The following is a 25629-nucleotide window of genomic DNA, read 5'->3' as shown; positions in this document are numbered from 1 at the left end:
CTGCACTGACTCCTGCTGTGAGTCTTCTACCACATGGACACATTATATACTCACTATTTAACACCGTAGACTAGAACAAGGTGGCGCTTTGGCCCAGAGGCAATGTCTCTGTCATTGGTGTGGAACCCCAGGGTTCACCTCCTGGGCAAGTTCGAATCCCGGTTAGGGCGGTTGGTACCTTCCAGTGGACTCACCACCCGCAGGAAGGTTTGGTACGGTGCAATGTGATTTGGGTGGCGACTGCTGCCCCCGCGACCCGGTAACGGATAAGCGGATGAAAATGGATGGATGGATGGATGGATTACAGGCTCAGTCCTAGTGCCGAGGCAAAATTGTGCCGAGGCAGGGATAGTAATGTTTGGCGTGAAAGTGTAGCTGTATTATACTCTGTACCATGCTTCTATAATACATACCTGAAATAAGAAGTGCAACTGACATAGTAGGCCTGACAATGACGCAAAGATTTGATTTTCAAAACAGGAGCGTCTCACTGTGTCCAGCTTATTTTTTTTTTTGCATAGATACAAATCTCCCAGTGTTTGACAGTACTCTCACACGTCAGAGTAAAAGGAAAGAAAAATAATATACAATGATAAACTATGGACCCATCCCTCTCTGAATTAACTCTAAATAGTCTTCTGTTGATAAATCATCAGCCACTGTAAATGTAAACAACAGACAGTGTTTTGTCTGCGTGGAAATGTGTCAACTAAAAATACCGTGTTCTAATGGGCCAATTGTTTTTATGATCTGAAAAGTTTCCATCCTTAATTACACCTTAATGAGCTGAGGCTGCCACATGAAATCAGATGGGAACGATGGATTTGTCACAGGCATGCATCTTATTGCGGGCATGCATTTATTCCACTTTTTTTTTTCTTTTCTTTTTTTTCCTGTTTTATCAATAAGAACTAATGCCGAATTGCTCAAGAAGAAAAAAAAAATCTCACCTCAGACTAATGCGGTTCTCTCCAGTAAGATAATAATGACAGCTCTTGGCCACATGAACCTATCATCTTGAGTAATGACCTTTTTTTATCCCTCCGCAAGTGAATGAGGCAAGCTTTATTAGATTTAAGAAAATTAAGCCTGTACTTTTTATCCCCTAGTCGGTCTGTAAGACATTAAAAAAATAAAGGATGCAGACACCTGCAGTTTATTACCAAAGAAACTTCCTCTCTAAGTTATACTTCGTTCTACGTCTTTTGAGCCCTTTCCATGCTTAGTATCTTCCACTCAGGCTTCTTAATCAGTAACCACCTCCTACCATATAGCAACCAAGCTAGCAAAAAAAAAAAAAACAAACAAAAAAGACAATTTATGTTGCTGGAACACGCTGTTTGTAATTTATTTAAAAATTAAAAACACAGCATCACAAGCCTGTTTGATTTAGTCCTCATCAACATCTCAGCAGTGTGATGGCATCAGTGGGATTCTGGCTTAGAGATGCTACTCTACAGGGGAGCTGTTGCCTCACAACAAGAAGAAAAAGAAGTTTCATTGTCATTGTACAGGATTCAACGAAATTTCATTTGGCAACAGCTCTCAATAATAATAGTAGTAGTAGCAGCTGTATTTGTAAGAAAAAATATTTAAAAGCGGCAGCAAAATAAGGTACAGATATAAATAGTTATATAAATAGTCTGCGCAAATCTATCTTTAATCACGTCACTCTGGACTCTACACTGGCTGACTTTCATCAAGTGGTGGATTGCCCTACAAGGAGTAACAGGACAATTGATCTTCTGTATGTTAATGTGAAAGAGGCAAATAGAGTCATCCCCTGCCCCCTCTGGGCAAGTCTGACCATAACCTGGTTTACGTCCAGCCACAGTACACCCCTTTGGTCCAAAGGCAGTCAATCATCAAACGCTCCATCAGGAGATGGACTCCTGAAGCTAAGGATGGATGCTAAGGACATTTATAGGAGGAAAGTGGAGCAGAAACTGCAACAGAACAACATGAGGGAGGTCTGGGATGGTGTGAGAACCATCACAGGCCATAAAGCTAATACCAGCTTAGAGGACGAGGGAGTGGAGAAGGCAAACATTTTGAACAACTTCTTCAATCGATATATACCTGTTCGAGGTATATAATATATATACCGTTGTTATACAGTATATATGTATATGTATGTGGATATAAACCAGCCACTAGGTAGCCACAAGCCAGTGTTACTATAGTGCCAGGTCCCAAGCCCGGATAAATGGTGAGGGTTGCGTCAGGAAGGGCATCCAGTGTAAAACCTCGAGCCAAATCAAATATGCGAATCACAAAAATTCCGTACCGGATCGGTCGAGGCCTGGGTTAACAACGACCGCCAACAGTGCTGTTGACCTACAGGGTACTGGTGGAAATTGGATTACTGTTGGTCGAAAACAAAGAAGAAGAGTAGGGGGTTTGATTCAGACAAAAAAAAGAAAAGAAGAAGGATAGAAGTGTTGGTCTGGAACTCTGGATGTAGGTACAATTACAGTGAAAAGTAGAGAACTACCTGATACGATGGAGAGAAGAAGAGGAGACATTTTGTGTGTGCAGGAGACCAGGTGGAAGGGCAGCAAGGCTAGAAACATTTGAGGAACTATTTTATCATGGTTCAGGTGGCAAGAGAAATGGAGTAGGGGTGATCCTAAAGGAAGAATATGCAAGAAATGAAGTAGAGGTGAAACGAGAGTCAGACAGGTTGATGTGTGTGAAGGTAGAAATTGGAGGAGTGATGATTAATGTTGTCAGTAGTTATGCCCCATGCCCCTAAGCTCCTTCTAGTGGGAGGGGTGTTTTCCCGAATTTTTAACTGCACATTTGTTTCAAAATTATTATTTATTTTATTTATTGCGTTTATTTTAAAACGACAATTGCTTTGCATAACTATGCACAACTTCAAAATGGTGATTCCTTCAATATTTAGTGCACATTGACAGATCATTTGGCTGACCACACCTAACAACTTTTCTTACTGTAACACAACTTCAACAACGTCTTAAAAACCCAATTACGATGCAGTTTCAAAGGCACAATTAAATTAATGCACTACCATGAACTTATTCTTACATTGAACCATGCAAGCTTAATATGTAAACACAGACAAACAAATCTTCACTTTTACAAGTTGTTTTAAAACAGATATCAGAATAAAATATCAGCCACAGGTATCAGCCACACATATATCAAACACAAATATCAGCCACACGTCTCTTTTTTATCTCTTATCTCTTTTACACTGCTGGGGGTTTCACTCTGTCCAGTCAGACACCATATACAGTCTACTACTGCAATCTACAGTCAGAGCCTACTGAGAGTTTACACTTTACTCTGTCCAGTACAGACACCGCTGCAACATACAGTATACAGTCACGAGCCTACTGTGGGGGAATCCAGCTGCCCTGGTCCGCAGGCCCAAGCAATCACGTCGGGGTCACCAATTATATTGTAGAAAGGGATGTCTACAAATGAGGAAGATCAGGACACACTTTTCCGTCTCAGGGGATTTATTGTATTAAAGGTTTCTGACCATGGCAGGTCCAACAACGAATCTCATCTGAATATTCACCAACAAATCCCACCTTCTGATACATGCTGATCCTACTTATAGGCATAGACAAACATGGTGTTACATAACATTTGGCTAGTAATCGCTGACAACCTGGTAACATGTTCATTTACCCAGGCCATCTTGACCTGTTCTTGCCTGTGCCTGTGTCCATTCTTCCTGTTATTCCTGCGCCTTCCTGTTATTCTCACTTAGCTTGTTTTTGCCTGTTAGTGAGTTGGCCCTTACATTGTTTTACCATATTTCTCCACCACAATTGGAGCAGACTTTAATGGTGTTAGATTTCAGTGGTTTTCACACTTGGTTGGGTCTGCAGCAGGAAGCTGCTAAGACACCAAATGGCTTTCCCGAGCACACACAGTCACATAGCCCCACACACACTTGAAGAGAATTGGTGTGAAGAGAATTTCCCCAAATTCTCTTTGAATGTGTGGGGCTATGTGACTGTGTGCTCAGGAAAGCCATTTGGTGTCTTATCATCTTCCTGCTGCAGACCCAAGCAAATGTGAAAACCACTGAAATCTAACAGTGTGTTTTCACCGGGTTGAAGAAAGGGAGAAGGCACATCGCTGGACCCAACAACAAGAGCTCAAGTACCGTGAAGCAATGCTGCGAATGTACTCCGACATCAGTCTAGTCACTGTGAAGAAACAAGCTGCCAGAAGGGGATTAAGTTTAGGCTTTTGTTTCCCGCTCGGCTGCAAGTTCGTTACATGAATGAGTCTTTCATTTTCAAAAAAAACGGAGGACATACACACATTTTACGAAGAGCGAGCACTGAATAAGGAGTGAGGCGGAAAAATACCCCTTCATTGACCTAGACTTTGTCTCTTGTACAGCGGCGTATATCAACCTGTAGACTCACTACATATTCAGGTAGCTTTATGGAAATCATGGAAAAGGGCATATAGCATATATTAGGTTGTCACTAATTAATATGTGAGAATCGACCATCTACCGGCTGCTTCCACTCCTTGCCTGAAGACACGTCGCACAGCAAGAATCTTTCAATTTGGTGCCGTGACCCGGATCTCGTCTTCAGAAGTGGATCGTTCATCTTGTGCAGTGAGTTTCTTCCATTTTTGTTGCGCAGATAAACGAACTGGAAGTGAACATTCAGGAAGGTTTGAATATATTTTGGGCCCACATTGATTTGCTGCAAGCCGGAGCTTACATCATTGTGTGTTTTTGTGTCCAACACTGTAACTTTTAAGTGTGCGTATTAAAACTACGTAACACGGGTGTAACCACTGGTTAAGTGACAGCGTTGTAATTTCAGTCAGGAGCCTGTGTGACTTGGTAATAATTGTGGAAGAAGCTGTAATCCCTTGCTCAACTTATTTCGGAGCTTATTGTAACAAGGCCCAGTGAAAGGCTTTGACAACAGTAGAGCTGCTGATTACACTGCAACTAAAGCGTTATCGAGATTTTTGCATTGTTCCAGAGACAGTCATGGCGTGTTAACGGCATTATTGTTGGTAAGATGACTAAGTCCTATCAGATTCCCACCACAGAGAAGGGTGGACGGGCAGTGCCAGATATTTCTGAGGAACGCATGTTAGAATCAGTAAAAGAAATAATAACCACACAGTTAAAAACAATCCATGTTGAAAAACAAATGGAGGCCAAATATAATATAATTCCAGATAGTGATAATTTATGGAGTACAGACGACACGAAACGTGCATGGGGGAAGATGCAGCATTTGTCGGGAAAAGACAAATTAGCACTAGCTGTGGTGATTTTGAGTCAGAATACTCTGAGGCGTAGAATTGAACGTAAAACGTAAATTTCAGTGGGAGAAGGAAATTCTCAAAAAGGAATTAACAAAAATGGCGGCAGTAAAAGCCGACCATAAGAATAAATGGGATGACGTAAGAGTTGATCAGACTGAGGGCGTTCTACAGTATATCCGCTCAGGGACGTAATTTTATGCCATCAGTTGATGAATGTGTGTCAGAAGATGATTGTAAAAACTATAACATCACAAAGGCAAAGTTAAGACCTGTCGTGACAAGACGTGTTGACAGAGATATCTTTTCCTAGAAGGCAGCAAAAGCTAGTGACATAGATCAGTGGTCAAAAGATTTACAGCATCCTAGGAAAGCAGGTATGAATGTGTGGTCTAAAATAAACAGACAGCGCAAAATATATCAGCTGCATCCCTTTGATGGGGTGGCGATACTATGCACCGTTTACACCTCCGAAGCAACGAGATTGAGATGAGCGGTGCAGAACAGCATAGGTGAGGATGAGCAGGATCTTGCAGATGGCTGGACAGCGCTACGCGATTGGAGTGTCACAAATGCAACTACTGATTGGTCTAAGGTGTCTGGTTGTATTCAGAAAGTTAATGAACCTGTTGATCATTTTGCACACAGATTTACAGAAACATTTTTGAGGCATTCAGGTATGGTTGGTTTAACAGAGGATAACATTAGCAACAACAATCATGGTGCTTTGAAAGCTAATTTCCTGCAGAACTTATCCTCTGAGTTAAGGCAAGCCATTAAGTTGATGTCTCCAATGTGGGAGGATGTAATTTACACTTTTGATATGCTAATTGGTGCAGCTAAGCGGGTTGAGAACAGCATTGAGCACAGAATAATATCTGTCACAGACCATGTCATGTTTAACAATGAGTATATGGTGAGAGGCCTAGATGTAGGTGTAAATAACCACAGGGTCAAACACAGAGGATCAAGATGGAAAGGAAACAGACATAGATCTAATGATGTTTGTAGAAAATGTGGTAAACAACGCCATTGGGCAAAGGAGTGCTGGACAGGTAGCCAAGAAAGAAATGATACTCATCCAGATAGTGACTTGGATAATGAATATGAACGGTTTAAGATATTAAGTGATTGCCAGAGAGCAGCCTTACTTTCTGCGGTCCATGGAAACCAAGGTAGGCCTCGCTGCAGTGAGGCCACGTAAGGATGGATTGTATGTGAGTACGACCATTAACAATAAGTTTGAGGTTGAGTTTCTGTTGGATACTGGAGCCGAGTTGACGATTATTCCTCTGTCATATTTAAAGGCGAGTCTCTTCCATTAACATCTGATACCCAATATGCATATGGCACTGGTGGAGAAAGGATGTGTTTTCACACAACCACAACCTGTGACTTTGTCAGTTGGGTCTGCTGAAGTTGTCACTAATTTATGGATTGGACAGGCATGTCAGCCATTGTTAGGAATGGGCGTGTTGTTACAGCTTGATTCGAGCCTGGAGTTCTCAGAAGGGAAAGTTGCATGGAATCTCAGGAGTCTCCAGAAAGATGAGCTAGCACGGAATCCAAATGATAAGAATGAGTGCACACTTTTAGGTATGGAGCCTGTGAAGTTTACTGATACCCCAGCCACGGTGCAGGACAAAGTTGATGTTGATAGCAAAGAGAGCTTATATTTCCGAAGGTGCAGTGTCTTACTTAATTAATCATCAATCATTTTGACATAAAAGCTACAGCCCTTGAGAGAGTGCAACTTGTAAGAGCTTTCTAAAAAAAAAAAGGAATAAAGTCTGGTTGCAGCTGAATTATTAAAACTATGACTAGTTAGACATATTGCTAGATAAAACTTTAAAATACACAATAATGAATTGAAGACTGCTTTTTATAAGGGACTTTGGCATTGTTTTCTCTGAATTTCCTTTAAAATGATGATGCCCACAGGTTTCTGCTCTATCGAATCGTTTAAGAGTATTGGTGTATTCAATCTGACTAAAATGCTTAGATTGCCAGGTTGCAGCACCGTTAACAACAATATGATGGCTAAGAATAGCATGAACCTCCACTCACAGGCTCTCACTGGCTTCTCCTTGTTTCCTACATTGGCTGGACTGGTTAGTCTCCTTGATAAATACTGCTCTTCATCTCACTTTTACTTTGTAAACTTAATTGATATTAAAGGAAAAGGGCAAGTTCTTCCAAACAATATGACAATGCAAAAATGCTTCATCATGTAAATTTAATGTCCTCTCTATCCTTATGGGGACAGTGGGTGGTTCACTGATTTCGGGATTGATTTTGTGGATCTGTTTGTTGGTTTCCATTTGCTGGATCCAGCATAATTGACAGATTTTTGGAGAGGTCTCTAAGGTAACCACAAAAATGCTTTTGATGTGGTTAAAGTATTGGCTTGGTTTTTTACACTATTGTGTAAAACAGTAAAAAAAATTCTCCACATTAGGTCAGCCAATCAATATTTCAGAGGCAGAATCCCAAACATTCCAAGATCCCAGAAAACAATTTGTCAATCGTTCTCATAGTTGCTCCCATAAAGAAGGCTACAGAATAGTTGGCCCATGGAGAAGGATCGTCAGTGTGTATGTGTGTGTGTCACCAGATTTATAGCAAGGTGTCCCTGATTCCCTGCAGCTGTAAAACAACGAGTAAATTACACCACAGTTGTCAGCCTCCGAGTGCTTGCAGGCATTTAATGGTGTCTTCCACAGACAAATTGTTTCTTTGTTGTTCTTCGAGCATATGTTGACACAAGCACAGCTATAGAAAAAACTAACCCCCCACACTTGGCAAGACTGCCAATGGGTAGTCAACATACCTGTTGGACTCACCACCCGCAGGAAGGTTTAGGGGGGTTGGTACGGTGCAATGTGATTTGGGTGGTGACTGCTGCCCCCGCAACCCGGTAACGGATAAGCGGATGAAAATGGATGGATGGATGGTAATCATAATTGTGAAAAAAGGTACTTTGCAGCTAGAGAGTAGATGAATGGATGGATGGACGGACGGACGGACGGACGGACAGACAGACAGACAGACAGACAGACAGATAGACAGATAGATAGATAGATAGATAGATAGATAGATAGATAGATAGATAGATAGAACCTTATTAATCCCTCGGGAGGTCCCTTTGGGAAATTCAGGCTATTTTTTTTTTAAGACGTTTCACTGCTCATCACTTAGAGGAGCAGTGAAACGTCTTCAGAAGTTCAAACTGACTACTGAGAAATTCTGGTATTTAGCCTCAAAAAGGGCTGCATACCTGTAACGAGGGTCGTTGCAGAAAGGGGGATGGAGGTGTGGTGAAACATCCTATTCTAAGGAGGGCGGAATGTAAAAACACAAGGTTAGAGGTCTGAAATGGGAGTGATACCATAGCTATGGAGTAATAGTTTCACCTGAGTGACACCTTTGGCTGAGTGTTCTTTGAAATGAAACTGTGAACTTGTTTTTAGGGAGATGATTGAATTTTTTGGTGAGAGAACCCAGGATTACATTATAGGTGGATGAAAGGTTGTGTCTCAAAACACCTCTATTCAGAGATGGGTTCTCCAGATTAACATAGATGGCTTCCTTCACCCCTCTCTCTCATCTGTCTTCTCTGGTGAGGACATGTACATCCTCATCCACAAAAGTGTGTCCTTTGTCTTCAAGATATAAATAAACTGCTGAGTCCTGCCCTGAGGAGCTGGCTCTTCTGTGTTGTTGCATACGCTTGTACAGTGGTTGTTTGGTTTCCCCAATGTAGAGATCAGGGTAGTTCTCACTGTACTGCATATACAAAGTTGCTCTTTTTCTGTTCGGGTATTCTGTCCTTTGGTTGAACCAGTCTAGTGTTGTAGGATTTGTAGTAGTGTTAGTAGAATGTGTAGATAAGTAGGCAATATAATTCACTGGCAATTAGTCGTGGCTGTTTGTCTCGTTTGACACAAAATAGCAAAGAAACATAAAAGAAAAGAACATACAGGTAGCTTAACAAGGACTGTGAAGAACTCAGTCGTGCAGTGCAGGAATAATACATAATCCTCTGAATGTGTGCAGCATGTACTTCCCCAAAGAAAATAAAAAATTTACAACTATTTTTTTTCTAATTTTAGCCACAGCAAGTAGATGTTGAACAAGGCAGGATGACAATAAAGAGCAGAGAATAAACGAAAAAAAAATGTTTCTTCAGAGATTTACACACAACAGACTCAAATTTAGGCCAAGCACTAAAACAAATAATGCAATGCTGAAATTATATTAATGGAGTGTTTCTCTCTTTGACAACCTGAAACACAAAACGCCATTTTGCCCAAATTTACAAAGACAGCAAACCACTTTAATCTGCAAAGTGTAGCTTTGTGTCAGAAAGTCAATGAAGATGCTTCATGGTGCACTTTTGCTAATGCTTTAGTTTTAAGTTTTAATCTTTTTTAGCTTAGGACACATCTGTCACCAAATTCAAACTTGGCAGCACCAACGATACTGCTGTATTTTATTCCCTAGGATAGGAAAATCAGATTGAATGAGAGAAACTTCACTCGGACACCTAAGGTGTTGAATGCAAAAATAATCCAACTTAGGATAAGGGGCTACTAAAAAATAATCTTCCATTTTTTTTCAATTTCCAAATATGATATTAATTCTATCAGCAGGCTCTCCTGTTTCACTGAGGCAGAGTGTGGCAACAAAAAGGGAAAATCAATTTTGGGAATGAAACGTGTCAGCTTCCTTTTATAGAACTGTGAGAAATAGCTTTCTGATTAAAGAGGAACAAGAGAATATGACGGCAGCGTGTGTAAAATTACATAATCGGAATTAACAACCATGAGAAATCCATCACACATGTATGTGTGCATTCGTGGCCACGTATATTTGCCTGCCGATATTTTATTGAAAATATTTAAATTATAAATGCACAGAGAGAGAGCTGTTTGCCTTTAAAATTGCACAGAGCTGTAGGAGCCACCAGACACTGAGCATTTCCCCTGTGCTATTACAGCAATTTATTATTGGAGGCAAATGAAAAACGACACAAATACACATTTTACATGTGCAGTAAAAGGTACAACTAGTTGTAAAACAGGGTTTATCCACTTTCTTTTGTTAAATTTAAGCATTTCTTAAAGACTTACAAGGTCAATTTTCTGGTTTTTAAATTGCACATAAATTGCATAAAATATGGAAATCCATGCATAGTCAAAATAGAGGATTTTCATTTATCTATCAAGAGAACTGTTCTATTTTAACAGAAACCCATATGCGTGGCTTTGGTTTTTCTTACCCATTTTCATGAATGTATGAAAACATGGTCTGTGGTCTGATTAATTATAATTTGTTACAGAGAAAACAAAAATGTGACAGATGATAATCGAAGAAACATCATCTGTAATTAACAAGGGTAAAAACAAATGAAAGCAAAGTTAGTGAATGCGATTTACTATGAATTAACTATAACAGTGTGAGGCTGCAGACATGTTTAAGCTTGGCCGACCTGCCTGCAATCAAGATCTGACTCTGGCAGAACACAAAGAGAGAATCAGACAAGTTTTGCTAGTGTTTTTAGTGTTTTCTACTCTCAGTGATGCAGCAAATAGTATTAGTATGGAAAGAGCTGACAGTCTTAGAATGTGCTGAAGGCATCCACCTTGAGTTTGATGTTTAAGTTGTACATCAGAGAAATTTAAGGTGGTAAGAAAAGCACTTCAAAATATTTCCTTTTTTTAACTTAAAAAATACTAGGTGATGTGAAAAAGCAAATGATTTTAGATTTAAATGCATTTGTAAAGTTCTATCTGAATGTACATTCAGGCAGAAGAATGAGATAGTATTGCAGATACATGGTCATTGCAGTAATTAATATATCATAGATGGCACTATATTTAAAATGCAGTGGACAAAAAAGGCTGTAACATCTTTAGTTACATCATGATTCAGGTAACACACTGGAGTTTAAGCAGTAGTAGGAAAAAAAGAATCATAAAACACAATAGTGTGAGGTAAGTTATATAAAAAAGGTATTGATTCTGCCTGTAGAGGGGGTAGGGGTTGAGGGATAGAAATCAGAACAAAGGGGGTGTGAGAAAAAAGAGAGAGAAACAGAAGTGAGGAGGGAATAGATATGAGAGGAAGACGGGGATGAAGCGTGGGCGTGTGCAACAGAGGCTGATAGACAGCCTGAAATAAAAGACTAATTAAGAGTCAAAAACTGCAGGCGTCCAGGTAAACAGACAAACCATAGAGAAAGAAGAGAAGCTGCTTTACTCTCACAAGGCAGCATTTCAAATACCGCATTTTTTCAACTGACCTTTAAGTTGAACACTGGTGTAGAATAAACCACATGTTTGCAACAAATGACACACACATACACACATTCTGCTCCCAAACAAAAACCAAAGAATCATCCTGTCACTGTCCCTTCATGGGATTCTCACCATGTGTGCGCGACAGTGAAGCGCCTCTGCTTGTGGATGTTGTTGTTGAGCAGCATGCGACGAAGCAGACGAGGGGAGTTGCGTGGAGAAAGGCGGGGGGAGATGGAGGAGGGAGACCGGCGGTGTCCTCGTGGCCGTTCTGGCTGCAGCAGGTTCTCCCGCAGGATCTTCACCAGGTCTTCATTCAGGCCGGAGTGTTTGGGCATGGGGGGCACTGCCAGGGTGTCCTGGTGGGTCACCCCCATGCCTGCCTGCTGGGCCATGCCTGCCCCGGCTTCACCTCCCTTCACTGCCAGCACCAGCAGCAGGGAAATAAATGGTCAGTAAAATGCAGGATGCAAGTTATTTCAGAGAGGGAAAAGGTGAACACCCACTCGAAGCATGTTTTCTTTTTTGGGAGAGTCCAATAATTCCCTCAGAATTGTGAAATATGAAAAGAAATCCAAAAATCAACTTAAAAAAAGCCCCTCTTCTTGTGCCTCACAACAGCAGCCTCCCTTTACAGAAAAAAGAGAGAGAGATATGTGAGAGGAAAAAATACTGATTTTTACTCCTCCTTCAAGGTCTTTCAAGAAGCCAGCAAATTAATAAAAGCACTGAGTGCTGCTGCCTTTGTCTGCTCTGTAACACTGGGTGCCTGCTGTGTACGTGCATGAGAGAAGATAAGAGGATGGAGGGAAGATGGATGGAGGGAGGGAGGGAGAGTAGGTGGCATGCAAAAAAAAGGGAAAAATTAAATTTGGGGATTCCGTCTATTCCAGCTCTTTTCTTGCAGGCACACTTAAGCACAGTCCAGTCAGACGATGCCAAACAAGAGTGAAGCAGAACCAGTGCAGTCTGTTCCAGCGCAGCTGGCCAACCTTCTGTGATGCACCAGTGAAAATTCCCAGCCCAGGTTGAATCAGTCCAGTTCTGCCTCAGTTCTGCCTTATCCTGTTGAAACAAGCCATCCTGTTCATCATGTTTTCCTCTGCCTGCACTCAAAGACTGACTGATGACTGCAGCCAGTTTATCAGCCACTGATCCTCTGAGGCTGACCAGAGTGTGAGCATGTGTGTGAATTTGTTTGAAGAGTGTGCGTGTATGCAACCATGAGTGTTGTGTGTGTGTGTGCGAAAGACAGAAGTAAAGCCAGGAGGATTTGGGAGAGATACGATGAGCTTGTGTAACACCAAGGAACACCGGTGACGCGTTCATGTGCCTGAAAATTCAGGCACAGATCAGCTGCAGCGACGTTGCACACACACTTGTGGACCGACCACACTGAAAGTATTCATTATTTATTAATGGGCTATTTCAAAAGTTTCAATGGCTGCGTCTATAGGTCAATGGCAAGAGTTGTCTGTCACTTATTTTTACAAGTGTCCACTTGTGGGCTTCCATCAGGTGCCGTGATACTGTACAGTATGCAATTTCTGGACAGACAGCTTGGGGGCCAGATTTATTAAAAAAAAAAAAAAATCATAAATGGTGGGATGATTACTGATAGTTATTTAAGTTTTTCAGTTGGTTTAATTACTTACAATTTTAGGCATCTAGTCATTTGACAGTTCAGTGAGCCAGATTTGGCCCACGGGCTGCCAGTTGATAATCACTATTGTAGAGAAAGAGACACTCCATTACGTGTTTAAACATTAAGTGTTTTTCTTGGAACCCAGTTGATATTTCAACAGTACAACACAGGACCTCATAATGCATAAATAATGGCTTAATTGATGCGAAATGTATGCGTTTACCGTCCAGACCTGACTCCCATTGAAAATGTTTGTTGTATAATCATGAAAACATGAATCAGACAAACACAACCATTCCTATGTAAAAGACCTCAAATACTTGAGTCTCTCAAGTGTTTTTTTTTTTTTAAATTGTACTATATTGGTCCCATATTTGTGAAATTGTTGCATTAGCAGCAGATACGCTGTTAACAGGCTGCCTCTAGCAAGCGGCAATCATGTGGTTCCTCTGGGAATTGAACCCAGGACTCTCTGCTCTCTGCTTCCGAGTTAGGTGTGTAAACATATTTGTATAGAAACACACACACCAACACATCTTCTGTGCCTTTATGGCCAAAAAATATACCAAATTCTCCAGCCTTTGGCTGAGTTTGCAATTTATACTCAGCTACGACTTATAAATTAAAATATATGAGTTTGCAGCGAGCTCTACATAACCCCTAGCCATTTTTTTATTAGAATGTTTCCACGATTTGCAGCCAGCAATGCATAAAATCACTTCTCATATTGTTTACCTTCAACCAAACCAAGCTGCAGTGGAAAATTAGTGTTGATGCAGTGCTAATTAGATCTAAACGGTAACGTTGAACAACACTGAAATACATCAGATTTATTGCTATGACTGTGGCTGACACCAGATTTAAACAGACCGAGTGAGATGGTGGTGTGTAGTAAATCAAGTGTGAACACTGTAGTATTTTATTTGATTAGTAAGATTTGCTAAACGAATTGGTTAATAGTAAGAAGTGCTAACACGAGGACTTAGTCTGCAGCGTCACACTGTCTGTGTGTCACTGTTTTAATGTTTTTGTACACTACACAAGCATTTAATTCCCGACAAAACAAAGAGTTGATCAGAAAACAAAGACTTTATCACACCGTGGATCAACAAAAAAATGTAATTTTAACTAATAACATTGTTTAGAAGGGAAGAACAAATAAATGATTAGACTGCTCATGTTGGCTGTACAGATTTAAATCAAACTTTTGTTCAACATTTTTTATTATCTAAAATTAAATGAAGTTAGTGACTCCCACCGGCAAAACACTATTAATTTAAAGCAAAGTAGAAAGTCATCATAGCTTTAATGCTAAGCTAATATTACCAAGCCCCCGCAAACAAGTTTTAGTTAATGTCAAGCTAGTGTCAAGCGTGTATTGGGTAGTCTAACAACAGCATTGAACAATAGTCCAATTGTTCATTTTACGGTAAAAAAAGAAAGAAAAAAGAAAGAAAGAGAGACTGAGGACTTCTTCCAAGTAGCCAAAAGGTTGAAAAAAAAGTTCATAAATATCTAAAATCTAAATAATCCTTGTCATCTTTCCTGCAGGTTCATTCTCCGCTTTTTTTTCTCCTTTTTTTTACTGCACCGCAACCAAATCTATCCATTCCTTACAATGCTAGTTTGATACTTAAGATGATGTCCTGCAACCCCAGAGGCCGCATGAATCGCACTTGTCTTAGCCCTAACACAAACATAGATTAAAACAAATCTTACAGTATGTGAAATATGGGTGTATTTTTATATTTACTGTGCCTTTTAAAGTACTTCTCCTTGTATGCACTACTTTATTTGATGACCTATATTCCAAATTAATATTAAGATATTTAAGATTTGTCTTAGGAATTCCATTTACTCTGTGCACACTTCTAGTAGTGAAAGCATAAACTGGTCCATTTTGGACCTCGTACAATTTATTAACTAAATAACAGAGATGATGTACTTTGTTTTAGAAGCCATTCAATATTGAAATAATTTTAAAAAGAATGTTATTTTCTCTCCCTGCTTGTCCTCTACCTTTTTCTTCCTCACCCTAGTGTTCCTCTTTGTTTCCATTTCTTTGAGGAACTGCAGGGGCAACATGGATGGAGACGGACACATGAATTTGTCAAGAACTCAACACTTGAGAACACACTCTGGGACCAACACAGTAACTTTCATGCACTTCCGAGTTGGGATGTAACGCTGTTAAGGAGCATTCCTAGAGGAAAGAAGAAGAAGAATCAAATTTTTTGGTCTCCAGATTAGGGTTAGTGTTGTGATACAATTTGTATTACTTTGGATGCCCTTTGTTATTGCAAATCAATCAGGCTTGGGAATTGAACCCAGAACCTTCTGCTTGCCATTCTAGCCATAGCAAAGGGAGACAAAGGGTAGAAAGTAAAGGAAACTCCTAACCAAAACATGTGGTGTGTAGGAGTATATCAAAGTCTGACAATGTGTTCATAGTGAACCCTAGGAACAGATGTATGATTCATACTTGACAATCACAAACTGCAAAAATATTATATACTAGCTGTAGAATTTATGGAAACCTTATGGACCATTTTTAAATACCAATTTGCATATAACTTATTGCTTACGAGCAAAAAAAAAAGATTTCTAAAATTACGTTTCATCCAAACAAATGCTGCAAGTCTCCAGCGCTGACAGCTCAACCTGGGGTGTGATTATTTTCTCAAAATGTTTCTCTGTGTGACACTTGACTGGTTAATTTCATGCCATATCTGCGGGAAATTAAAATGGTAAGGGCCCATGAAGTAAGTAACTGCAGATGTTAATGTAACATTTATGTGCTTTACAGTTTAATTACGTGTCAGAAGGATGATGAAGATGGGACAGGGGTTAAATAGTAATAAGGCAAATAATTAAATAATGTGGCATGCTTCAACGTGAACCATATTTCACGTTCACCTTCGACTGACACACACGAGGCTTAATACAGCTCTGCCGCCCTCACGTGGAAACTTGTACTAGTACTCCGGCACTAACTTATTCTTAGTTAACCCATGTAAAGGGGGTAATTTGATACTCAATAATAACAACCGTGGTTATTATCATTATTATTATTAAAATTTGCCAATCACAAACAAAGAAAATAACATGTAACTGACCCCTGGTAAACCACTGAGACACCAACTTTCAGCACAGATTGGTGCCTAGAAACTTTGTACTTGAAATGAAAATACTGTGAATACTCTTTCTACCGAACAACCTGCCATTGAAAAATTTTGCAGAGGTTTTGATGAGCTTTCTGTCTCCTCAGTCCTTGTGACTGGGTCACTTTTTTTTCTTGAAAAATATGCAAACACAATTGTAAGCCATAACTATCCTTCCTGTAAATGCTTAGCTCTAAGTGGTTTTTTTATCACTGTATATAAAAGTATGAAAACCTCATAACAGGGTTATTGTTATATATATATCTGCATGCACCTCAAATAATACTGAAGGTGTCACAGACATCAATTTCTTCAAATAATTTTTATTTAGATTTGTTCATAGACATGTCTCTCTCTCTCTCTCTCTCTGTGTGTGTATATATATATATACATTCAGTACTATATTAAGTACTCAACAACAGCCTTTTAATTGCAAAATTTAAAAAACATAACGTAACTTCCCATACTTGGTCGATAGATGGCAGCATTTCTTAAAAAATCCTTTCTAGTGAAGCATCTCATTGAAGGCTTTGTTGCAGCCTGCTGTTTTCTCTGTTCACTTATTAAAACGTTCCCTTCACACAACCTTAAGGCTCATCTACACCACAGGTCACACGGAGTCACTGTGCCTTTTCTCAGAATTGTATTTGTACTGCATCAGCTGTCACTCCTGAAAATACTATTCTCTTAAGTGCTGCGTCTTTTTTCCATTCAGTTGAGGACATTTTTTCTCTCTTTATAGCTTTTACATTTAATGAGCTGTCACTTCAGATGACTCACAGCCTGTGGTAAAAGCAGGCAGCCTTTTACAAAAAACAACCGATGCACAAATGAGGAAGCTGCAAGAGTACAGTATGAATTGTCAGTGCATCTAATAGGTATTTTTCTATGAAGGACAGCTTGGTGCAACAAAATGACATAAGATGAAACGACTGTTCTGAAGTACTCTAATTCCATCACTTCTGCCTATTATCCATGCACTGACAATGTTGTCTTGTGCAGCCAGTCTCTGAATGACAGAGAGGTTATATCCTGGACAGTTAGTGGACAAAAGTCAAAGGTCAAGTTTGTCCTTCTAGGACTACACACACTCTCTCTCACACACACACACGTCTGCAACTATTGTCACCCCTTTACATTAGAGTTAATATTTTTTCTTGGAACAACAGCCAAGCATCTGAATGTTAATGAAGTAATTATATTCACTTTGTCTGTAGGCTAAAATAAAAGATTTTCTTTTGCAAAAAATAAATAATTAAATATCAATCAGTCAATTGCTCAGATTACATTAAAGTCCACAAAACTCAGGACAAAATGGACAAATGGACTTGTCTGTGTAATGAAAGAGCATCAATGGTTATTATGATTAATTCACTCTGTCCTGATCGACACTGACATTTAAAAAGTCCAGGAGTTGGATCTGACTGTGCGGCAGCCTTTCGTAATGACCCGGTGAAGATAAAACTTCATGGAGTCTTCAATTACGGAAAGAGCTACTGTAGAGCTTGGATTGAATCCATCAGAATACTCTGCTAGAGCCTGTGATTAATTGCGTGCACATTTGCAGGTACATTTTCAAAGGCTAACTGCATACATACTGTGCATCCCATGTTCAGTTGCATATATCTCGTCGGTACTCAATACCTATGCAGTTTTCTGGCATGCAGTCTGCCTTGGCAGATGGAGACAGAAGGGGGCAGTAGAGGTGGGGAAGCTCGCCAGAGGAAAAGGGAGTTTAGAGCAGCCTGCAACTGAAGCAGGGTGACAGAAAATGACCACTGGGATGAATAAAGGAGGCTGAGAGGGTATATGGGTTTTATTTTTTTTATTATTAAATTAATTAGAATTTCCATTAGGTTACTTTTAATATAAGTAATTTAGCCCACTTAAAATGAAAAAGACAAAAATCTTGTTGTTCATTAGTTGTGTAGTATGTTATTTATGAACGTCCTACATTTGGCCTAGGTTAAGTGCAGTTGTGGTCTGGGTGAGGGTCTTGCTCTGGAGAAAATGAGACATATGCACCTGACATAACACTTTGTAAACATTAAAACACATTCACATTTTGCACAATGACGTGTTCTGTAGCTTGTGATACAGTGTAAATTCCTGTAAAACTTTGTCTGCAAAAATATAATTACACAACTTTCTAGCATTCATGCTACCCATAAATTATCTAGTAGTAACAGCATTTAATTAGAAATATCCATAAATGAAAAATCTTAAGAAATGTCACTAGAAAATAGTGATGTGTCGTTTGCAAGTGATTCGTTCAATATGAACAAATCTTTCATATCGTGAAAGATTCGTGACTCCCAAGTCATATGAAAGATTTGTTCATATTGAACTCACGAATCACTCTGCGAACTAATCTTTTACTGTGAACTAATCACTCATTGCAAACGAATCACTCACTGCGAACTAATATTTCACTGCGAACTAATCCTTCACTGTGAACTAATCTTTGACTATGAACTAATTTTTCACTACGAACGAATCACTCGCTGCGTACTAATCTTTCACTGTGAACTAATCTCAGATTCGTTCTCACAGAGTCGTTTAAAAATTTGTTGTCACAGATTTGTTTTCGCAGATTCGTTCAAAGCTTCGTTCTCGCAATTTTGTTTCATTTGTCAAGTGAGACAGAGCTCAGGTCTCGTTTGCTCTCATTCATCTTCAGATTGTGGTGTGTTTTTCTTAGGTTTTCACATCGTTTTAATTGACTCTCTGTTTGAGAGTCAAAGATCCAAATCAGTAAAAAGAGTAGGTCTTCCCATCACTACTAGAAAATTAACAAATCTATTTTAATCTAATTCTCACATCTGTTGATGGCAAACTTGTTTGTTACTTTAGCTTTGCTCCATGGTTTTCAAAGCAGACCTTTCTTATCTTCTGTTTGCACATACTCCGACGGTCAGTCCATCTCAAAAGAACCGCAATTCAGTTTAACTTTGACTTGATGAGAGGACTTGTTGCTGCCCGTTCGTTAGCATTTAGTCTTTTGATTCTACCACACCGTTGTTACCTAGCTAATCTGCACAGCGCCACGGCGCGTATGGGCAGGACACATATGCAAGCAATGTTAATGGTATTATTGGCTGCGTAGCGTAAGTGAACTATCTAGTATTGGCTAGACACCTGTCAGTCAGTAAAATACATCATTACTTTTTTTACGCCTCAATGATCAACACAGTTTATGTTGAATGTTATTTTTTGCGATGCACAGATTTTCTTTGTACGTTGAGAAAGTTCGAGCTGTGCGTGATTGTGCAGGTGCGCATCTTAAAGGGGACATTGCTCCGGAGTATAGGTCGCACCACCCAAGAAATGCATAATGAAGAAGAAAAAACACATAAGTCGCTCCAGAGTATAAGTAGCAGCAGTGCCTTCTAGTGGCTGTCAGTGTGAAAATAACAAATATGAAAATATAAACTGTATTTTAATATATAAGTCGCACCTGAGTATCGTCGCACACCCAGCCAAAGGATGAAACTTATAGACTTGTAGTCTGGAAAATACAGTAGATGTAAGGCTAAAAGGTGTCAAATTGAACAATTTACTAAGTTTTCTAATTGATTCTAAACTTGTCTTACCCATTTTAAAAATAACAAACAGGTTGACTTATTTTTTACCAAGCCTACACTGTCCACCCAGGTGGAAACAGAATTCAGACATCGTCAATGATGAAATAAAAAATATTCAAATAATTATAAAAAACAAAACAAAACACACACATCTTAACAATTAGGTTGTTACTAAGATGAAGTAAAATCACTATGGTTCGACATATAAGGAGGTGTCAGAGGTATGATGACAACTCCAAATGGCTGTCACCATTTTTCATCTTACCCCCATGGGCACTAAAACCACAGCTCAAATGTCATTTGCCCACTAACCACAATTACCACGTCATCTGCTGTTCACCACAAAGTGACACTAGTAATTTAAACAAACAATTATACGTGTGTGTCTTCCTGCAAATGTATATTAATTTTGGAGTCTATAGTTATTACTTTTTTTACATCTGCATCTACATTTACTTTGGAATAGGCAACTGGATTGGCTGCTTGTTCCAAACAAATGAATAATGAGAACTACTTACCAAACTGCTGAAGCCAATAGTTGAGGAATTACAGTGACTTTATCTCACTTGAAATTTGTTAGAAGGCCACACATCATGTACAGCAGTACTTCTCAAATAGTAGGGCAGGCCCCCTGGTGGGGCACAGTGAGGTGCCGGGGGTGCGAGGGGCTTCCAATGGAATATGACAAGCTGGATAAGTGTACCACTGCTGTAATGCTTGAACGATAAACAAGCCTCTAGTGACTAGGTGGCAACAACTCATACAGTGGTTTGTACAGAAAAAAATATACATTTTATTAGTATTTCAATTTATGGGGGTGTGGGTCGAAGGGGTGAGGGAGGTGGTGGGGGGCGTGAAATAATTTCTGTCTGTGAGTATCACTGTCCTACAGCAAAGCAACACAGATGGTAGCAGGTTTCTGGTGGCTTGACTGAGTGAAGGTGATGGTGGTGGGGTTCCTTTTACACATGGTTTTCTAAGATAGTTTCCCATTCAACACTCTACTAAAAATGACATGCATTATCATGTGCCTTTTTTAACAGGTAGCTGACAGATGCTGAAATTTGTTGTTTCCTTAATTTCAAAATGTGTGTTGTGCATGGAATTAAAAAACACAACATTTACTCAATGAAGGACTGTTTTGCCAGGACACAGTAAACTGCTTTGGCACAGACTTAAAGCTTAGAATTTTCTGAATATCAAGCAAACTCATTAGCCTTTTACAAACCCATATAATAACATGTTCCGCATGTTATTATTTTGACAGCGGTTGACGAAAAGCACTTCTACAGTAACATGAGTTTCCAAGCTATTCCAGAATAACAGAAAGCAGAGAGGAAGACCGTGGGAACGCTACGTGATGGGAATAAAAATGAGCCAAGTGGGAAAATTGTGAAAAAAACAAAGGCAGTTACAGACATGCTAATGCTGACATGGGTCTGCTTTTGTTTCATGATATTTATAGAATAGTTTCCTTTTTATTTACATTGCAATCAGAAACCATAAGACGTCTTTACTCTGTCAATTCACAGGAGAGTAACTGATAAACACTGCATGACCGTTGGTGATGATGCAGCTCATCAGTCTTTGTAGCAATACAAGTGTACATACACCGTTCACCTGTCCACATGAAAGTACATGTGAAAATCCTGATAAACAAGCTGATCTGCCTGAATGACTTCAGATGAGGTTTTTTATTGGTCATTCACACAGTTTTAGTGGGCTACAAAAGAAAGAAAGAAAGAACTTGTGCCTGCATTTGCAAGCAGTCACTTTTTCAATTTGAATGATTTTAAAATGAAAATGTCACCTTCCTCCGTATTAGTCCAGCAATAAAAATATTTCTTCCATTTTACAGCAAGTGTAACTCAGACCTGGTCTAAAACAATATACATCAACAGATTGAATTTCAGATGCACTCAGGCATCGCCAGTGATGGGAATAACGGCGTTAGAATAAATGCTGTTACTAACAGCGTTACTTTTTTCAGTAACGGTAATGGAACTAATGACTTTATCTATCGTTATAACACCATTACTGTCACCAACTCTCTTTTACTGCGCATTACTGAAGCTACTCATTGAAGCTGTCTTCCGACTTGGCTCACACAGACACAGAAGCTGCAAATATGTGTTTACACATAAACCCAGCACACAGGTCGAACAGCACACACACGCAAACATTCAGAGATGGCAAATCCGGAGTCAAAGGGGAAGACGGTGTTTTCAAGGTGGAAATACAGGCACTACTTTAACCTCATGAAGGTAAAGAGAAAAAATGTCCGGTGTACATTATGTCCGAGAGCAAAGAGTTTGTCCACGTCCGGTGTAAACAACTCCAATTTAATGAAGCACAACTCGATGGTAGACACTTCTACTACGTTGCCAACCAGTGACATGCGGTTAGGGGAGGCAGTAAAAAAAAAGTACATAAAATCAATATTAATATTTTCCACTGATTTCTGTCTTCTACAGAAAAAAAGTCAGCAGGGGAGGCAGGCAGTACTCTGCCTCACCTCAAGGGGGCGTCTGAAGATCTAATATCCCACTCAGGAAGTGCATTAGGAAGTGCTTCAGGCACTTGGTGCTTTTTTAGTCTTTTAAACATTCCGGATTTGTAATAGCTGCATAACAACATTTTCGCAGAAGAAAGGAGACAAAATTATGTCACCAGTAGAGACCAACCTGTTGCTGGTTCCTCACTGTGTATGTCACAGCGTGGAGCTAATAGATCTTAGCTAATTTGACGCTCTGTGAAATGCCAAAGTATTTTTAAATGGTTCAGGCAGGAAATTGAATAAAACCACACCCTTAGATGTGAAAGATTCACATATTAGTTGAGAGGGTGGATTATACCTCCTGTCACGAAAAGATACTCCTGATAACGAATGGGCCTACTGATACACCGAGGAGAAAATAGCTTTTTCTTCCACCCAGTTCAGATCATCATATTTCTCCAGAGACAGAAATATGAGAACATATTGAATGTTAATCCACTAGAAAATTGAGCATCATCTAGTCACACTGCATCCCATATATTATCATGTTAGAGCCACCAGGAGGGTTTCTAATTTGATAATGACCCCACGTGCTCATCGTCGTGACGTGAAGGGCATCCGGTGTAAAACTTTTAGCCATATCTAATATGCAAATCACTAAAGCTTTTTCCATACCAGATCGGTCGAGTCCCGGGTTAACAACAATCACCAACAGTGCTGTTGAACTACAGGGTACTGGTGGAAATTGGACTACTGTTGGTCGAACACAAAGAACAAGAGTAGGACGATAGATTTGGACAAAAAGAAAAGAGGAAGAATAGAAGTGTTGGTCTGAAGTTTGGAACTCTGAATGTAGGTACAATTACAGGGAAAAGTAGAGAACTAGCTGATATGATAGAGAGAAGAAGAGTAGACATTTTGTGTGTGCAAGAGACCAGGTGGAAGAGCAGCAAGGCTAGAGACATTGGTTCGGATGGTAAGAGAAATGGAGTAGGGGTGATTCTAAAGGAAGAATATGTAAGAAATGTGGTGGAGGTGAAACGAGAGTCAGACAAGTTGATGTGTGTGAAGGTAGAAATAGAAGGAGTGATGATTAATGTTGAGAGTGGTTATGCCCCACAGGTGGACTGTGAGTTGGAAGTAAAGGAGAAGTTCTGAAATGAACTGGATTGGAAGATAGAGGGTATCCCCAGGGGAGAGAGAGTGGTGATTGGAGCAGACTTTAATGGTCATGTAGGGGAAGGGAACAGATGAGATGAGGAAGTGATGGGCAGGTTTGGCGTTAGGGATAGAAATATGAAAGGACAGGCAGTGGTAGATTTTGCAAAGAGAATGGAAATGCCTGTGGTAAACACCTATTTCCAAAAGAAAGAGGAACACAGGGTGACGTACAAGAGTGGAAGCAGGTCCACACAGATAGATTATATTCTATGTAGAAGAGGTAATCTGAGGGAGATTAGAGACTGTAAGGTATTGACAGACGAGAGTGTAGCCAAACAACATCGGATGGTAGTGTGCAAAATGATAATGGAGGTGAAAAAAAGATAGAGTAAAGACCGATCAAGTGGTGGAAATTAAAGAAAGAGAAATGTTGTGAAGACTTCAGCAAGGAAGTAGGTTGTAGCAGGAAGTAGTAGGCAGTTCTGGGCCGTGTTGAGGAATTCCCTGATGACTGGGAGACTACAGCTACAGTGGTTAGGGAGACAGGTAGAAAGGTGCTAGGTATGTCCTCTGGGCAGAGAAAGGAGGTGGTGGAATGATGAGGTCCCGGAGAGTGTGCAGAGAAAGAGACTAGCGAAGAAGAGATTGGATAGTGACAAAACAGAAGAGAACAGACTGGAGTACAAAGAGAGGACAAGGGAGGTGAATAGGGAACTGGCCAAGGCCAAACAAAAGGCATATGAGGAGTTGTATAAGAGTTTTGGACAAAAAAGAAGGAGAAAATGAGTTGTATGGATTGGCGAGACAGAGAAATCAAGCTGGTAAGGATGTGCAGCAGGTGAGGTTGATTAAGGACAGAGAGGGGAATGTAATCACAAGTTAGGAAAGTGTGCTGAGAAGATGGAAGGAGTACTTTAAGTAGCTGTTGAGTGAGGAAAATGAAAGGGAACCTAGGAGCCAGAAACTATTAGGAAGAAAGTAGATCAGATTATAAAGGATGAAGTAAGAAAACCCCTGAAGAGGATGAAGAGTGCAAAGTCAGTTGCTCCCGATGACATACCAGTGGAAGTATGGAAGTGTTTAGGAGAAGTGGCGGTAGATTTCCCGACTAGGTTGTTTAACAGTATTTTAGAGACAAGACAAGAGACAAGATGCCTGATGAGTGGAGGAAAAGTGTTCTGGTGCCAATTCATAAGAAGGGTGATGTATAGAGTTGTAACAACTACAGAGGGATAAATCGTCATACAATGAAAATTTGGGAAATTAGTATGGTTTCATGTCTAGAAAGAGTACCACAGATGCAATATTTGCCTTGAGAATGCTGATGGAGAAGTACAGACAAGATCAGAAGGCGCTACATTGTGTATTTGTAGATTTAGAAAAAGGCATAGGGAGGAATTGTGGTTTTGTATGAGGAAGTCAGCAGTGGCAAAGAAGTATGTTATATAGGTATGTTAGCAGGACATGCAGGATGGAACAGCTGGAGAAAAGTGTCAGGAGTGATCTGTGACAGAAGAGTGTCAGCTAAGGTGAAGGGAAAGGTTTACAGGATGGTGGTGAGACCAACCATGATGAGACACTAGCAATAGGCAATAGGCAGAAGACAGGAGGCGGAGCTAAAATTATCTTTAGGAGTGACAAGGATGGACAGGGCCCTCCTTGAACCGCAACCTTAATGTGGTGGAGGGGTTTGAGTATCCGAATGAACCTAGGAGCTATGTTGTCGGGGGCTTAATGCCCCTGGTAGGGTCTCCCAAGGCAAACAGGTCCAGTGGGCCCACCACCCACAGGAAGGCCCACAAGGGGCCGGTTTCTTGTGATTTGGGTGGCGGTTGTGGGCGGAGACCCCGACGGCCCAATCCCTGGACAACCACTCTGGTTATGGGGACATGGAATGTCACCTCGCTGGGGGGAAAATAGCCTGAGCTTGTGCGGGAGGTTGAGCGATACTGACTAGATATAGTCGGGCTCACCTCCACGCACAGTCTGGGCTCTGGCA

At 40.1% G+C, this 25629-nt stretch overlaps 1 protein-coding gene across 2 annotated transcripts in view; it reads right to left on the bottom strand.

The window, feature by feature from the left end:
• The window catches only part of pde4d (phosphodiesterase 4D, cAMP-specific), a 209987-nt gene that overhangs the window by 146340 nt on the left and 38018 nt on the right, over positions 1 to 25629 (bottom strand). Inside the window, exon 1 of one of the 2 annotated variants that reach the window (XM_008336865.3) lies at positions 11715 to 17824. The exons of the other annotated variant lie outside the window; for it this stretch is intronic. Coding sequence (XP_008335087.1) covers positions 11715 to 11977 — 263 coding nt within the window. The 5' untranslated portion in view covers positions 11978 to 17824. Of the gene's footprint in view, positions 1 to 11714; positions 17825 to 25629 lie in introns of those variants that run through there. 2 annotated transcript variants of the gene reach the window in all.

Source organism: Cynoglossus semilaevis, chromosome Z (genome assembly GCF_000523025.1).
Source record: "Cynoglossus semilaevis isolate Cse_v1.0 chromosome Z, Cse_v1.0, whole genome shotgun sequence".
In the NCBI taxonomy this organism is placed as follows: Eukaryota; Metazoa; Chordata; class Actinopteri; order Pleuronectiformes; family Cynoglossidae; genus Cynoglossus; species Cynoglossus semilaevis.
The sequence above is the reverse complement of the archived record's forward strand: the minus strand, read 5'-3'. Positions and strand labels throughout refer to the sequence as shown.